At 43.9% G+C, this 18,107-nt stretch overlaps 1 protein-coding gene across 4 annotated transcripts in view; it reads right to left on the bottom strand.

Annotated features, from left to right (window-relative positions):
* Positions 1-18,107, bottom strand: part of FRAS1 (Fraser extracellular matrix complex subunit 1) — a 447,336-nt gene that overhangs the window by 5,149 nt on the left and 424,080 nt on the right. For 3 of the 4 annotated variants that reach the window (XM_036337385.1, XM_036337380.1, XM_036337378.1), the window contains 4 exons: positions 16,299-16,458; positions 10,352-10,468; positions 4,915-5,081; positions 960-1,165 (listed from right to left, as the gene is read on the bottom strand). In XM_036337385.1, the coding sequence (XP_036193278.1) occupies positions 960-1,165; positions 4,915-5,081; positions 10,352-10,468; positions 16,299-16,458 (650 nt within the window). The remainder of the gene's footprint in view (positions 1-959; positions 1,166-4,914; positions 5,082-10,351; positions 10,469-16,298; positions 16,459-18,107) is intronic. The other variant, XR_004972271.1, reaches the window with a different exon arrangement.

The raw sequence follows: 18,107 nt of genomic DNA, 5'->3' as shown, positions 1-18,107 counted from the left end.
GGTCGCCTCTGGGCACCACCACCCCCTCCAAGGGAGGACACCTGGCGGCCTCTGTGATCTCAAAACACAGAGAGCGGGATATCCTAGGCAAATAACTCTCAAGCTATTTGGTCTCAGGAACATTTATACACTTAAAAATCAAGGACCCCAAAAGTCTTTTGTTTATGTGGTTTGTATCTATCAGTATTTACTGTATTAAAGTTAACACTGAAAAATCAAGAAATACTATTTATGAATTCATTTTAAAATGTCAGTGAAAAACCCATTACATATTAACATAAGTAACATATTTTTTTTTAGAGAAAATACCTATATTCACCCCTACCTTCCCCCAAAAAGAGCTGGCATTGCTTTATATTTTTGCAAATCTTTAGAAAAGAACTAGATTCTCATAACTCCTATATTCAGTCAGTTGTGCTATGTTGTTTATATGAAGAAAATGACCTCACACAGTTACTCAGTTTAAAGGGAAGAATATTTTAATAGCTTTTATCAATAACTTTTATCAATAAGGTGATAAGTGCTATTTTAAAAATATTAGTTACAATGTGGAATCTGAAATCATATCAATAAACCTTTCATGCTCTCTACACTCATGAAGGAATGAGTGTGAAAAAGGCAAATGTCATCATACTGGTAGGAACGTAGTTTTGACCTTGTGGACTCCCTGAATGAGTGCTGAGGATGTTCAGGGTCTCTGGGCCACACCTCGAGAAACACTGGGCTAGACTTCCCTTTTCCTGGGATATTAATAATAGCTTGTCTGTTACCCACTATACCATCAGATCTGTACTAGAATTCAGCTGATCAGAGAGAAGCAACAACAATAATATGTATATATGTATTAGACACACAAATATATAAAACCGTAAAGAGTGGAGTTCTATTAGCTTTAGACAGGACTCAGAGCTGAGAAAATCTACTCAAGTGTCATCTCTTTAACATCAACAGTTACATACCAGCAGCAAGAATCTGTGTTTTAGGTGTTTGTTTGGCTGAATGCACCCATACTGTGGCCCTTCATTGTAGATTGTCCCAGTGGGATCAAAGAAAGGCACATAGCCATCCTTGCCAGTACAAAGATAGACTTTCTCCAGCTGGAGTTTGTAAGCAGAATTAAGGTTTTGTTCTGGATTCCAAAGTACTCGGCCATAAAGGATTTGACCTGGAAAGATTGGGCAGCATTAATTAGGTCAGACTTTAAAGAGAAAGAAATGTCAAGGGTAGAAGGGATTTAACACACTCTCTTAGAGACAAAAATACCTTTCTATGAAGAGCTCTATGAATCCATGTGCTTCTTTTATTCAAAATGTATTAATTAAGCATTTAAGGTATGCTAAGCACTCTTTTATGTGCAGGGAATACAAAGGTGAGGGAGATGTAGCTGAGAGGACAGTCATGATAGCTAAGTAATTGCTAAAATAGCTAACATTTATCAAGCTTATACTATTTGCTGGGTACTGAACTAAGTCCTTTCCATGTAAGAACTCATATAGTACTGGCAATTTCACAAATGAGAAAATCAAGGCACAGACTGGTTAAGTGACTTGTTGAAGGTCACAAAGTTAGGAAGTGGGATTCAAAGTCAAGGTACTTTGGCTCTACAGCAGTGATGGCGAACCTTTTGAGCTCGGCGTGTCAGCATTTTGAAAAACCCTAACTTAACTCTGGTGCCGTGTCACATATAGAAATTTTTTGATATTTGCAACCATAGTAAAACAAAGACGTATATTTTTGGTATTTATTTTATATATTTAAATGCCATTTAACAAAGAAAAATCAACCAAAAAAATGAGTTTGTGTGTCACCTCTGACACGCGTGTCATAGGTTCGCCATCACTGCTCTACCGCCTACACTATTCACCACCACAACTTTATGCTGTTGTCAGCCACAATAGAGGAAGGTACATGAAGTTAAATAAGCATGTCGCTGAGCAAAGAAATCTGCCTGGGGAGAGGTATGGAAGGTTATAACAAGGAGACGATATTTGAGCATAATCCTGAAACATGAGTAGGTGTTTGTCAGATAGAGCATCTGAGATGGAAGGAGGAGGCAGGGAGAGCATTCTAGGGGAAAGAAACTCCAGTACAAAATACTGAATGCTGGAAGGGTATGAGTCCCAGGCACTTAGTGCCTGATGCGACAACAGTTCTTCAGCTACACTGTCTTATTTAAATCCTCCCATGAGCCCGAAGAGATAGGCTCAATTATAACCCCTGTTTAAAATAACTCATCCAAGTTTTCCTGTCTGTGACATGAGACACAGGAGTTGAGCACAAATCAGTTCGCCTCCAAACGCTTGTCCAGAGCATTTGCTCTGTGGTAGGTCAGTGTGATTGGATTGTAGGATGAGTAGAAACTCCAGCAGGAGAGGCTCCCATGAAGATAGACTCATGGTGCTGAGGATTCTGGACTTAAGTATGTAAGTAAAAAGGAACACTGGGAGCTTTTAAGCCTGGGCATAATGTCAACACACCTGGGCTTCAGAAAACAGAATGGAGGAACCTAAGAGTCTTGAGTCACAGAGATCAGATAAGGGCTATTTTAATGCTCTAGTGATAGATAGCTAAACTATAGTTGAGAGGCAAGGGGGTGGATTCAAGCAATGTCTAGGAGTTGGATTCCATTCATTTCAATCATGGATGGGATGGGGAGGCGAAGAAGAGAAGGATAACCTTGAGGTTGTTTCCTGGGGCACCTGGAGAATGGGGATGCTGTCAGCGGGGCAGTGGATAGGGGAGAAGCACGTTTGGAGGGAGGTAAGTCCAGCTCTAGACATCGCTAGGCATCTGAAAGACAGCCACTGGAGAGGCTTGGTGGTTCCAGACTGCACATGGAAATGAGGAATGAAGCTCAGGCGAGATCAGGAATAAGGTCACCTTTTGTGGAATGGCTGTGAAGTAGTAGGACTCTAGCAGGTTCAGAGTAAACAGATGGGACAAGCCATGGGGATGGCCAGAGGTAGCACTGAAGGGAGAACAGAAGGAGCCAAGCAAAGAACATGGGGACAACAACATACACAGGGCAGAGAACAGAGTCCCAGGGAAGAAGAGTGAGAAGTGGTCAGAAAGGCAAGACCGTGTCAGGTGAGGTGGTGAAAAGGAAGCCAAATAGAAAAAAACGTGTCAAAATCCATGGACTTAGTGTCATCGACAAGAGAGAGTTCTGAGCGGTGGTGGGACAAACCCAGCCTGCAGTGGGTGGCCGGAGCACTGACTGTGAAGAAAGGCCATGGCGATAGTGTATGCTCACCGCTCCCTCAGGAAGCTCCTCAAAGAAAAGAAAAGAAGGTTTGAAGTGGAGGTAAGGTTGAGAATTTTTTTTTCCTGTAAGGGCAGGACTTGAATGTGTTTTGAGGATGAGAGAAAAACTCAGATATGAGGAGAAGATTAAAAGAAAAAGGCAGAAGGGGTAATTGAGAGAGGAAAGGCAGATCTTGTTTAATTAATTTATTCATTCAACAAATATTTATTGGGCACCCAGGCACTGGTGGTATGTTGTGCAAATTTGATCACAATCTCTGTTCTCAAGTAACTTACAGTCTACTGGTAGAGATAGGCAACACATATGGAAATAATTCTATATAATAAAGAAGTAATATGCAAAATGACCCTCATGCCCTCACAAGATGGCTGCCTATGACCAGGCCGGCAGGGGGGTTAGTGAGGGACGACCAAATGACTGAACAAGCAGGCTGCATGGGGTGACCAGGCTGGCAGGGGAATGCAGTTCGGAGGGATCAGGCCAGCAGGGGGGGCAGTAAGGGGTGATCAGGCTGGCAAGGGAGGCAGTTAGGGGCAACCAGGCTGGCAGAGGGGGGTAGTTGGGGGCAACCAGGCCAGCAGGGGGGGCAGTAAGGGGTGATCAGGCTGGCACGCAGAGGTAGTGAGGGGGGATCAGGCTGGCAGGGAAGAGCAGTTAGGGGCGACCAGGCAGGTGAGTAATTAGGAGCCAGCAGTCCAGGATTGTGAGAGGGATGTCCAACTGCCGGCAGTAAGACATTCCCCGAGGGGTCCCAGATTGGAGAGGGCGCAGGCTGGGCTGAGGGGACCCTCCTCCCCATGCACGAATTTTGTGCACTGAGCCTCTAGTATATATTATAAAACATTAAAAATGTGACAAGCACTATAAAAACTGAAGAGTGTTCTGTGAAAGTGCAAACTATGAAGGTCTCTGTTAGACTGTCCAATGTGATCAGGGAAAGGCTTATTGAGGAGATCAACATGTAAGTAGAGACCTGAAGGAAGAGAGAGAGCTAGCCTTTTGAAAAGTCAAGGTAACCATGTGTGGGCCAAGGAGGGGGCAGAGGAACCATTACAAGCAGAGAAAGTATGATGGAGAGCACATATATGTTTGGCATATCTTTGAGGCTGGCAGGCAGTGGGGATCACACTGCAATCTCTCTGAGGAACTGAGAGATAAAGCAACCTGCCCAGAGTCAGTGTGTTAGAATCTGGTTGGAAACTCCAGTCTTCTTACCACTCAGACCAGTGCTTTCCCACAGTGCCATACTGCCAATGACTATACTGCCAAGTGTGTGATCTTATTGTGAAACTAGAAGCCTGGTGGGTGAATTCATGCACGGGTGGGGTCCAGCCAAGGCCGATCGGGAGCAGGGCTGGCTGGGGGGAGGGGCCACAGGCTGTTGGCCAGCTGGCCCAGCCACTCCCAGTTGAACTCCTGGTCAAGGGGATAATTTGCATATTAGCCTTTTATTATATAGGATGACATGAAGGAAGAACACGGGTCTGTTCCTTTGACTACATGCTGGCTGCACGGGCATCCACCCTGAGGGAATCTTCACTGGCAAGTTGACTGAAAGCTGATGAGCAGAGATGTTGGTCCAGGGGTTTACTTGAAAACTTCTTGCATTCAGCCATGGTCTCTTTGTGCAGGCGAAGGGAACAACTCACCTTTTGAGAAGGCTCCTTTGTAATCCATTTCTGCCAGTGACATATCAGATGTGTTGGGATCCATCAGAAACACCTTCTCATTATTGCAGAGCTGAAATTCAGTATTGAGAGAATACACAACGGGCACAGGGCGGTTGGTCTGCTGGAATGCAATGGGTATCAGGAATCTAAAAGTGGGAGAAGAAACAAGAGCTCCTTGAAAGCAGGTCAACTTTGCAAAGGTCATAGGAGCTGTCCTCCCCTCCCCACCCTTCTCGGGATTGTGAGCAGTGCTTTGCTGCAGGTGCTAAATATTTACTGAATGAAGAGGTGTGTATAGGAGAGGAACTTGATTCGTTTTCTTTCATAGTACTGATCATGGTTTAATATTTTGGTGAAATATGTCACTATCTGACTGAAATCTACTTCATGGCCCATATCTATTTGCTCACCATTGTATCTTCAATGCTAGCCAAGCTCCAGATTCACATATTTGTTACAGAGTAGCACATGCGTGATGATTTTAACGCTTTACTCTTCCAATAGAGCACATCTGATTACTCCTTACTTTTATCGAAGGTGCTCCAGTGGGTAGATTTGAAAGTATTGGAGAAGGAACTTGGGGTATAGGAGATACCCACATAAGCCAGGGCTGCCCTACTTCAACAGCTTTGCTGTAACCATTAGTTGCACTAAGAGTTCATATATCTGACTCAGGGAAACCATTTTTTCTTGTTAATAGTTGCATTACCAGAATCCACATAGTGCCAGGGACATAGGACACTCAATAAATCTTAATTGATTCAACAGAAGGAACAATGGACTCACGATGGTGATGATGACGATGATTTATAAGGTTAGAATGTTTGACAGAGCTCACAAAATTAGGCATAATATGAAACACAATTCTTTTGAATGAAGTCTGAGTTCCCTGAGTCTGTCTTGATTGTTTTTGTGTTATACTTCTATTGCATCCACATAGAGCCATAGAGATGATCAACAGCAAGGTGAGGCCCAAGGAGAAAGTCACTGGGAATAATGGAGAAGGATTTCCAACCCTGAAGCCTCAGTATACTCAACAACACCCTCCCCTGCAGCCTCCCTCACCCACATGGCGCTGAGCCTGCAGATAGGCTGGTGTCTTTGCTCCTTTTACCATTTTCACACCAGTGTTCCTGTCTTGTTTTACACACAAAAAAAATCCAGCACCTACCCTGAAGAAAGAGTTCTTTCACATATACACTAAAAGACACGTATCATATCCTTTGTAATAGAGAGAATCTGAAATTACAAGCCAAATAGAGTGGTAAACAAGTTATGGGTTATTCCTACAATGAACACCTTAACGCAATGAAAACCAAACCACAGCTACATGAACCAACACAAATGTAGATTCACTTATGAATCAACATTTGATTCACTGAGCCAAACAAAAAAAAAATCTGCAAAGAGAATTCATGCAGTCTGAAGTCATTTATTTTTTTATTATTTATGTATTTATATACATTTTGAGAGAGAAAAAAAGAGAAAAAAACATGTCGATGTGAGAAACTTCCATCAGTTGCCTCCTGCATATGCCCGACTAGAGATAGAACCCACAACCTGGGTATGTGCCGAAGATGCTCCAACCAACTGAGCCACATTAGCCAGGGCTGAAATTTTTATAGAGAGTTTAAAAACAACCCACACACACATCAGGTAAAACCACATAAAAGTAAATATGAGGTGAACCATGAAAACCAGAGAAGAGAAGTACAGCCTCAGGCTAGCAGTTACCTTCGGGGGAGGGGGAGGGAGTGCAGTTGGAAGGGGCACTGAGGGTATTTAAAAGGTACTGGTAATGCTCTATTTCTTTTTTTTTTCTTTGACTCCATTTGTTACAAAGTGGAAAAAACAGTGTCAATCTTGTGGGGGAATCACTGTAGTGAGAAGTAAAGTGAAGAGCTTAGTGCAGGCCCACCACCTAGTCCACACTCCACACATGGTCATTAATGTCACTGGTAGTTAGTATCATTCATTTTATCATCCGTATCACAGCCCAGGGGATATTCAATTCGTTGCAGTTGCAATTCACATCAGGTAATGTTCTATTTCTTGAGGTTTTATATATGTTCTATATATGGTTTCTGAGTATCTAAAACATTTCACAATTTAAAAACTTTAATATATGAGTAAGATTCCCCAGCATTTGTCACGTTTGCCCTTTATTGCAGCCAACTACCACTTTCCTGGTCACCTTCCCGCCGACATTTGGCTGACTATGTGCTCTCTAGCATCGCTCCTGGTGATTTCAGTTTCCAAATGGATGAACCATCTAACGTCCCAGCCTCCCAGTTCCTGATGTCCTCACCTCCAAAGAGCTTGTTCTCTGAAGACACCCATGCTTCACAGTCCTACTATGCACCACCTCCAAAATCTCATTTTCAAACTCCTCACTTCTCTAACTGGCACCTCCTATCTTTCCTGCTCTCCTCTTCTACACACCCTCTCTAATCCTGAAACCACACCAAGACCTCCCTGACCACTTTCATCAGGGCGCAGGGGAACTAGAACTCTGACACACCCATGAGGGAAATGTACACACATTGTTACATATTTGCAAACACTTCGGAAAAAGTGTGGCAGTTCCTTAAAAAGTTAAACATTCATGATCCAGCCATTCCATTCCTAGGCATTTACACAAGAAAATAAAAAGCATATGTCCATATAAAGGCATATACATAAATATCCATTGCAGCTTTATTTATCATTGCCACAACTTGGAAACAACCCAAATGTCCATCAACCCATAAATCGACAAACAAATTGTAGCATATCCATGCCATGGAATACAATCCAATAATAACAGGAACAAAATACCGATATACTAACCCATGAATGGATCAAATAATCATGCTGAGGGAAAGAAGCCAGAGAGAAAGAATGTGTACTGTGTGGTGGCATTTATATAGCTTTCTAGAAATATAAACGAATCTGTAGGGACAGAAAACAGGTCAGTGGGTACCGAGGATAAGGAATGGTTAGGTGTTGGGAAGCATGAGACTTGGTTGGAAAGTTTGTAAGGAAGACATTCTTAGAAAACGGAAGTGTGCGGAAGGCCGCCTGCCCTGTTTATTGGGATACCAACTTAGGGGAGTGCTGAAGGCGGTGCCCCTAATTATTCCTTGACCTTTCCAAAGAAGTCTGTGGATGAGCAGATCCCCGGGTGTTTACTAGAATCCTTATGCTTAATCTTTGGGTGTCCTCGCTTAAAGGACATTACAAACACATGTGTCCTCCCAAAATTACTTACCCTACTGATTGTATCTAAAAGATAAACTTTATCTCAAACTGCTGCTACAATAAAAGCCTAATGAGGCAGGCAAACGAGGCTGCCTGGTTCCTTTAGCCAGGTAGTCCCTTAGCCCTCTCTTTTACAGCAAACATTGTGTGGGAGTAATTCATTCATCCCTCGCTCAGGGTCTGCTGGTCAGCCCCGGCAGTTAGGGTGGGATGGGAGGGAAGGATTACAAAGAAGTATGAAGAAACTTTTGGAGGAAATAGGTATATTTACTATCTTAACTGTGGTGAGGTGTTACAAGTGTATGTATAATTGACCTTGAACAATGTGGGGAGTGGTGCTAACACCTGCCCAGTAGAAAATGTGCGTATAAGTTTTGACTCCCCCAAAACTTTACTAGTAGCATACTATTGACTGGAAGTCCTACTGATAACATAAACAATTAACATGTATTTTGTACATTTTATATATTATATATGCTATTCTTACAACAAAGCAAGGTGGAGAAAGAAAAAGTCAGTAAGAAGATCATATGAGAAAATACTTCCTCCTCTCTCCCCAAACCTCAGAGCTCCTCATGGAGAAAATAGATCCAATCAAATATGTACTTTGTCCTCCTTATCCTCCCAATCCACGAATCCCCCTCCACCTGTCTCCTCGGGCTGCCTGCCTTCCTCTTTCTGGTTCTAGAGAAGGCCAGCCCTGTCCTGATTCTGCCCCTGCCTTACTCCAGGACCTGGCTCTGCAGATTTCCCCCTCTCACAACACCATCAAATTCCCCATCACAGACCGATAGGGTTATTCTTACCAACATACAAACATCCTGAAATACTTTCAACCTAAAACACAAATAAAACCTCCATTGACACCTCATGTTTCTAGCTACTGCCTCTATCCTCTGCCGTCCTTTACTCACTGTTTTTCCCTGTTGTCCCCACGTTGTCGCCTCTCCCTTGAACCCACTCCAATCAGGCCTTATTTCGCTTAGTCCACCGAACCTGCCCTTTGTCATCAATGACTTCCACATCACCAAATCCAATGGCCAGCTCAGTCTCTTAATTTGAAAACCATTCCAAATTGTCTCCTCTTAGTAATAATGTCAAATTCTGTCCTCAGCATCTTTTCTTAGAAATGTTTCTAATTCACTTTGCTCCGCTCTTAGAAAGGGGGCATTGGGTGATAAACTGCCTGAGAGCAGAGGTTCCTTTAATCCCTGCTAGAATGTTCAAGTCCAGGCCAGAGCGAAGCACATAATAAGAGCTGAGTAAGTACTGGTTGAATGAATGAACATAGATATGACTCAGTCTTAGGTCTGAGGTAGGTATGAGCTGATGCATAGTTGATTCTCTTTATTTGTGGTAATGATGGTCTGTAAAGTCACAGTGAACACTGAGTTAGTGAACACTGACCCTGCTCCTGGGGGGAATACAGGACAGAGTTCCTGCAACCGTGGGCCCAACATGGTCATCAACTGATTAACAGCTGACTTGTCTTATGCGTGTTTCTGCTTAAAGACATCTTAGTACATATTGGTGATTCACTGACATAGAACTCACAGTACCAGCACTGAAAGTCACACCTGACATCCCCGAGGCACATCACAGCCTTATTGCACTTAGGAACACCAGATGGCTCTTCTGCACTCTACTTGAGAGCCAATTTAAGTGTTGTTTTTTTAAAAATATATTTTTATTGATTTCAGAGAGGAAGGGAGAGAGAGAAACATCAATGATAAGAGAGAATCATTGATCGGCTGCCTCCTGCACACCCCCTACTGGGGATGGAGCCCACAACCAAGCATGTGCCCCGACTGGGAATCGGACTGTGGCCTTCTGGTTCATAGGGCAACGCTCAACCAATGAGCCATGCCAGCTGGGCGGGAGACATTTTAAACAAGGAAATCACCCATAAAAAGGACAAAAATTCAAACATGGCACTAAACAAACTGTGAGAAGGACACCTGTTTGCTGTATGGGAGCTGAAACATGACCGCGGACCACTGCCTTGCTCAGCCTGAGCTGGGAATGGGTGTCAGGGGACTCGACATTTTGCCACTGTGCATGTTCTTAAATACCATGAAAGCACCCCCACCTCCCACCAAATTGGTTTTGGGATTACAAATAACTGTTATCCAGTAGGCAAATTCATTAACAATGAAGATCGACACTATTTCCCTACCTTTCCGGGGCATGTGCAGTGCAGGCCAAAGGCTTCTCTCCTGGGTCGACCCACGGCTGTGTGGGCTGCACGGTACAAGGGATCAGGAAGATGGTGTACTCCCCTGAGTAGTCCTTTCTGGAAACATGCAGAGCAGATTGCGGTTAGAGGGAATAATTTACCGATTGCTCACCCAGAAATAGTTTCAGAACTTTATGAGTCTGCAAACACAATTTTCAGGAAGTCATCACTGATCATTCTTATCTTCAGAGTATCAGCCAGCTGCTAAATAGAGCTACTTTAATCTATTCAAGTCCTTTTCATGAGGAAAGCTAGAAAGACACACTGTTTATAAAAACCTAACAGGCTCAGGTGAAGACAAAGTAGAACTGGCCACTTCCTATAGATTCCCTAAACTTGTTGGACAATTTCTGTTTAGAGTTTCCTGTTGACTGACAACCCTATTCAATGAACGCATCCTCAACTACAGAAGCTTTATTTATTAACATACAACCATGTCGGCTCCTGCTCTCATGGAAGAGGTAGCAAATGCCTACCCTCTAGAGGAAGCCCCGAAGTCCATTTCATTAGCATCCAATCCTCTCCCAAACTACAGCCTCATCACTTTCTGAAGTTGGAGAACAATATCACTTCTCATAGGAGACTACTCGTTGGGAATGGCCCTGTTTACGGTGGGGCACAGGGTTCTGCAGGTCACGGCATGGAGGGCATGGGCATTTGCACCCTCGCCTACTTCATTTCCCACACTTGCCATAGAGTAATAGTCCAACCCTGGCAGGTTGCCTGGAAGGCAGCCAAACATCCAGAAGCTTCCGGGAGATTCTTCAAGGGCCTTGGGAGGCTGCCATCCATTCACAGAAGAGCGCAGGCCTGTGAATTTTAATTTAGACTGCTGGGCGCAATCTGCAAACGGTCCTCACAGCCACGTGTTTATTCTTTCACCGCTTCTTTTGTATTCTTTATATCTATTTAGTACTAAAGTGATAGCAAAGATTTGGAAATAACTAACTAACTAACTAACTAACTAAATAAATAAAACTTTTATAGGTCATCCTGGGATCAGATTAGTGGAATGGGCCTGGGTAGAACACGGGAGACAGTCTAACCAGGGCTTGGCTTTGCCTCTGCTTTGGTTGCATGATTTTATTTATTTATTTATTTATTATTATTATTATAAATTTTCACCAGAATAAAATTTTTCCATTGACTTTTTTAGAGAGAGTGGGAGCGCGGAGAGATAAGGAAACAGCGATGTGAGAGAGACACATCGATTGGTTGCCTCCCACATGGGCCCTAACTGGTGTGAGATCAAGCCTGAAACTGAGGTACGTGTCTTTGACTGGAATTGAACCTGAGTCCCTTGGGTCCTCGGGCCTATGCTGTAGTCACTGAGCAAAACCAGCTTGGGCTGAATGTTTGCTTTTTAAAATGTTTTATTTTATTGATTTTACAGAAAAAGGAAGGGGAAGGGATAGAGATAGAAACATCAATGAGATAGAAACATCATCTATTAGCTGCCTCCTGCACACCCCTTACTGGGGATCAAGCCTGCAACCTGGGCAGTCCCCTGACCAGGAATCAAACCATGAACCACACCAGCCAGGCTGCTCATATGATTTTAGACAAACCATGCAAATTCTCAGGGCTTAGTTTCTAGGGCCGTTCATGCCCTGCCCTGAAAATCTGTATGTCGGTATGTCCATAGTTTTTGCATCTTCCTGTAAAGCCTGGAGCAGCAGAAAATGAAACTCTGTACACCATATTTGAAAGGCATGAAAATTGACATGTATAAGGTAAATAGCAACCCTTAATTAATAGAAACGCCTAATTAGGCAGAACTCTACTTGCCTGACCCTGGCTTTCAAAAAGTCAGGCCAGACTTTTGCTCAAACCCTGCAGTGGTTCACACTAAAAGCCAAAGTCCACACCCTGGCCTACAGTGCCCACCCCTGGCCCTACCCCATCTCCTTGCTTCTTCATTGCCATGACCCTCCTCTGCTCCAGCCACTCTGGGCTCCATGCTGGTCTGAGCATGTCAGAAATGCTGCCACCTCAGGGACTTTGTCTGAAACCTCTTCCCCAGATAATCTGCTGAGCAAGCCCCTTCCCTCCTTCAAGTCTCTGTTCAAATGCACCTCCTGTGAGGCCTACTCTGAACATCCTAATTAAAATGACATTATCCCCTTCTCCTGAGTCCCCTTACCCTGCTCTGTACCATTTATTTCCCACACCACTCACCACCTTCTAACATGTTAATACTTATATTTATATGTTATTCCTACTCTTGTGTCTTACTTGCAGTGCTGCATACAGGGATATTTATTTTGTTCACTGACACATAGCAAAGGCTTAATAAATATTTGTTAGACAAATGAATGCAGATAAATTGCATGTTCTCTCGGGCTCACAGCCCCACTTTTCCCCATCCTTAAATACCATTTAGGTTAATTTCTTCACTATCCCTGCCAATATGCCAAACACTGTCCTAGATGCAGGTCTTTAATCATACAGCTTTTTTCCCCCTCCTTTGTAAAAAGTAGACATTTCCCACATCTAAACCTGGAGCACCAGTTAGCCCACCTCCCCCAGGAAGCCCTGCTCAGCTCCCAGCCTATCTTGGGCTCTCCATTCCCTGGACAACCATGCCCTTGGGCTTCAATGTTTCTCACCGTGCACAGAGAGTAGAATTTGTGGTGTTTTTCTTCACTTTGAAATTTTTCTATATATTTTATCTCCTTACTGCAAATAGAATCTCCTACAGGATGTTTATTAAGGACCTACATATGCTAAAACCTACAGTTCTGGGGATTCAAGAGAAAGCAAACATGTCTTTTACACTTGGGAAGCTCACAACCTAGTGGAAAATGAGAGTCTATTTAGACCATTATAATATAACTAGAGGCCTGGTGCATGAATTTGTGCACCCGTGGGGTCCCTGGTCCTGGCCTGTAGGATCGGGCCAAAACTGGCTCTCTGACATCCCCCTAGGGGTCCCAGATTGCAAGAGGGTACAGGCCAGGCTGAGGAACCCCACTGGTGCATGCTGGGGAGGGATACGGGAGGTTGGCCAGCTGGGGAGGGACCACGGGAGGGCTCCAGGGCATGTCCAGCCTGTCTCGCTCAGTCCTGATCAGCCGGACCCCAGCAGCAAGCTAACCTACCAGTCAGAGCATCTGCCCCCTGGTGGTCAGTGCACATCATAGCAAACAGTTGAGGGGCCTTAGCATATCACTAGCATATTATGCTTTGATTGGTTGAATGGCTGACCGGTTGACCGGACACAGCATATTAGGCTTTTATTATATAGGACTAGAGGCCTGGTGCACAAATTCATGCACTGGGGGGGGGGGGGCGTTCCCTCAGCCCAGCCGGCACCCTCTCCAATCCGGGACCCCTTGGGGGAAGTCCAACTGCTGGTTTAGGCATGATCCCTGTGAGGGTGATCGGGCCTGCAGAGGAGGGCAGGGGGGAGGGATAGGCCTGTGGGATCAGGCCTAAACTGGCAGTCAGACATCCCTCTCACAATCCAGGACTGCTGACTCCTAACCGCTTGCCTGCTTGACTGCCTGATTGCCCCTAACTGCTTCTGCCTGCCATCCTGATTACCCCTTAACCACTCCCCTGCCAGCCTGATCAATGCCTAATTCCTTCCCTGCTGGCCCGGTTGCCCCCAACTGCCCTCCCCTGCTGGCCTGGTTGCCCCTCATTGTCCTCCCCTGTCAGCCTGGTCCCCCCTAACTGCCCTCCCCTGCAGGCCTGCCCCCCTCCCAACTGCCCTTCCTCCCCTGCAGGCCTGATTGCCCCCAACTGCCCTCCCCTGCAGGCCTGGTTGCCCCCAACTGCCCTCCCCTGCAGGCCATCTTGTGGTGGCCATCTTTTGACCACATAGGGGCAGCCATCTTGTGCGAGGGTGTGATGGTCAATTTTACCTCTTTATTATATAGGATGAGCTGGGTCATAGTAGAAGCTGGAACAAAGTGGGAACAAGGGGGAGGAGCTTCTAGTACTGAAAGAGAGTCAGGGAAGGTGTCATAGAGGGTCAGTATTTGAGTTGTGGCTCAGAGGAATTGGAGTTTTGTAAGAGGAAGGAAGTGGGAAAGGCAGAGGGAACTGCAGAGGCAGTGGGTAGAGATGGGCTATGGGTTTAGGGCTTGGTGAGATATTGAATATGGTGAGAAGGCTGGGTTTGAGATGAGGCTAGAAGAGAGGGGATGGTCTTGTACCTTTAAAGAGTTGGACTTCAGTAGTGGTGAGGAGTTAGCAGAGGATTTAAAGAGGACAGTTTCTCGGCTATAAATTGGGAAAATTACATGCATAATCTCATGATAATGATTTCAAAGGAATCATTACACACAAAAATACCTGACACAAGACCAAAAGCTTATGGCCCTGGCTGGGTAGCTAAGTTGGTTAGAGCATCATCCCAAAAAACACAAGGTTGTGGGTTCCATCCCCAGTTAGGGTACATACAATGACTAAGCAATGAATACATACATAAGTGGAACAACAAATCTCTCTCTCTCCTCCTCCTCTCTCTCAAAAGACCAAAAGTTTATAATTGAAGAAATCTTTTTGAAAATAATTTTTAGGGCAATCTGACACTTCTTTTTTTTTTAAAAAAAAATATTTTTATTGATTTCAGAGAGGAAAGGAGAGGGAGAGAGAGATAGAAACATCAATGATGAGAGAGAATCATTGATTGGCTACCTCCTGCACACCCCATGCTGGGGATCGAGCCCGCAACCCAGGCATATGCCCTGACCGGGAATCGAAATGGTGACCTTCTGGTTCCTGGGTCAATGCTCAACCGCTGAGCCACACCCGGCTGGGCTGACACTTCTTAACTATAAAGCTAGAATAACATCTCCATGGCAAATATAGACCTTACTTTCACAGTCTATAACATGGGGATAATATTATTTAAGACAGACTCCTGGTTTCCCACTATTCTTTTTATGGTAATACTTTTAATTTTGATTTTCCTATTTTTTCTCTTTTACAAATGAGATAATTTACTGTATCTATCCAATTTCTATTCTACCTCTGTGTTGGGTGTGGGAAGGAATACACATTGTTATTTATTTTATAGGGCACTGGGCCATAAGGAGTGACATGTGGACCTAATAATCAGGGATCCTGAATTGTCCCTGCTGGAGGCGATTGGAATGAAATTCCTTTTTTGCACTAAGGTTTTATTTGGCACATTCCCCAGCTTCCCTTGCAGGCAGGAGAACCATATAATTAAATTCTAGCCAATGGAATGTGAGTGAAAGTTATGTATGCTCTGCCTGGTCTTACCCTTAGAATAAGGTGAGTACTTCCAATTTTTGTTTTGTTTTGTTTTTCAGAAGCTGATCTGAGCTACATTTGCTTTCTTCTCTATTAGCTAGTGTTGTTTCTATCCATTCTCCTTTTGAAATAGAAACTAGATGATTGGATAAAAAGAATATAGTACATATATACCATGGAATACTGTTTACCTAACCATAAGAAAAATGAAATACTGCCATTTCAATGACGTGGATGGACCTTGAGAATATCATGCTAAGCAAAATAAGTCAGACAGAAAAAGTCAAGAACCATATGATTTCACTCACATGTGGGATATAAAACTGAAAGCAACAAATAAACAAACAAGAAAAACAAATAAAAACTCATAGACACAGACAATAGGTATAGTGGTTACCAGAGGGAGGGAGGGTGGAGGTAGGGTAGTAAAGGGAGACAGAAAATGATTTGACTTTGGGTGGTGGGCACACAATACAACATACAGATCATGTATCATAGAAATGTACCTTGAAACCTATAATTTTATGAAACAATATCACCCCAATGAATTTAAAAAGAAAGAAATCTAGCCTTTGAAGAAAAGCCCTATTTCCCAAGCTCCTGAAAAGATCTGCAAACATGCCAGTCCTACCCGTGAGTGCCTCTACCCTGTATTCACCTGTTATAAGAGCTTGTGGCTCTCCAGAGTTGATAAGGAGAATCAAAGGTCTGAGCACTCCACAGTAGCTGCAGGCCAAATTCCATTCCTCCCAGGTGGTCTGGAGTCATTATGAAAGACTTCACATCTGGCAGGGTGTGGTGCTCCATCACAAACTGTCCTATTTAAAGGGAAAGCACATGCTTACTTGTGAGCTTTATTGTACTTACAGAGATGTCCTACACATCTTAGAACTGAATTAGTAGTCTTCAATCAAACAATTAAGGTAATATTCACCCTCTTGCTCTTAGAATACATTCTACACTGGTGGGGATAGCATAGCACCTCCCCTCAGTCCATCATCCTACTTGTGATGGCCATTATGATCATAGAGATTTATAACAATACTGGAGGCCTGGTGCACAAAAATGTGTGCATTCGGGGGGCGGGGGTGGGGGGGCGGTCTCTCAGACCTGCCTGTGCCCTCTCGCAGTCTGGACCCCTTCGGGGGATGTCCACCTGCTGGCTTAGGCCCGGTCCCTGGGGAAATGGGCCTAAGCTGGCAGTCAGACATCCCTCTGGCAGCCCGGGAGCCCTTGGGGGATGTCCACTTGCCAGCAGGGAGCAGGCCTAAGCTGCATTCAGACATCCTTAGTGCTGCTGAGGAGGCGGGAAAGGCTCCCGCCACCACTGCTGTGCTGGCAGCCATCAGCCTGGCTTGTGGCTGAGCAGAGCTCCCCACTGTGGGAGCGCACTGACTACCAGAGGGCATCTCCTGCATTGAGCGTCTGCCCCCTGGTGGTCAGTGTTTGTCATAGTGACCAGTCATTCCCAGTGGTTCTGATGTTAGGGTCAATTTGCATATTACCCTTTTATCATATAGGATGAATGTGCCTTGTAGAAATGGGGCTAATGAGGACATCCATAATAGAAGGGGTCCTTATGTGATAATCCACATTGAATAAACTTAGCATTGAATTCCAACCAACATGTTTCTTAACCATAGAAATGTCTCAATGGTTTATAAATAGAAATACCAAATTTGGATTAAAAATATCTTATTTAGCACCACTCAAGTCCTTGGTGGAGGGATACAATTATAAATTTGATTAAAAAGGTAAATGTTACTCATCAAGGCACCTCTATTCTTTAAAACTGCAGTTATATGGTGTCATGAATAAACAAAAGTAGAGAGACTATTCTAGATTAAAAGAAACTATATTAAAAGACATAACAATTAAAAGTAACATAAATCTTGATTGGATTCTTCCGTTTATATAAACAGATATAAAATAAATATAAACTCATATAAAAACAAGTAGAAAAGACATTTGGGGTACAATGGGAAAATATGAACAGGGACTTGATATTACTGGATCAAGTCAAATATCTTGGATGCAGTCATGCTATCGTGATGTGTAGGAGAATGTCCTTGTTCTCAGGAGAGGGCTGCTGAAGTACTTAGGGTAACCTGACATGCAGCCTGCCAAATGGTGCGACAAAAAAATGTGTGTGCGTGTTTGCATGTGCACACACACATAGCAAAAGGTTAACAACTACTGACTTTGCTTTTAATTGTTCTGGTCTTTAAACTTTTCTCTATATTCAAAATGTTTCTTAATAAAAAGCTGAGGAGAGCCCTGACCAGTGTGGCTCAGTTGGTTGGACATTGTCTACTTCCCTCAAAGGTTGCTGGTTCAATTCCCAAATGGGGTTTCAGGCTCGATGCCCTGTAGGGGGTGTGCAGGAGGCAGCCGATAGATGTTTCTCTCCCTCCCTCTATAAGTCAATGAAATTTTAAAAAAACAACAACACAGCACATAACTAAAT

The sequence above is a fragment of the Myotis myotis genome, unplaced genomic scaffold, assembly GCF_014108235.1.
Source record: "Myotis myotis isolate mMyoMyo1 unplaced genomic scaffold, mMyoMyo1.p scaffold_m19_p_1, whole genome shotgun sequence".
Taxonomy (NCBI): Eukaryota; Metazoa; Chordata; class Mammalia; order Chiroptera; family Vespertilionidae; genus Myotis; species Myotis myotis.
Note: the sequence above shows the minus strand (reverse complement) of the source record. Positions and strands in the feature narration are given on the sequence as shown.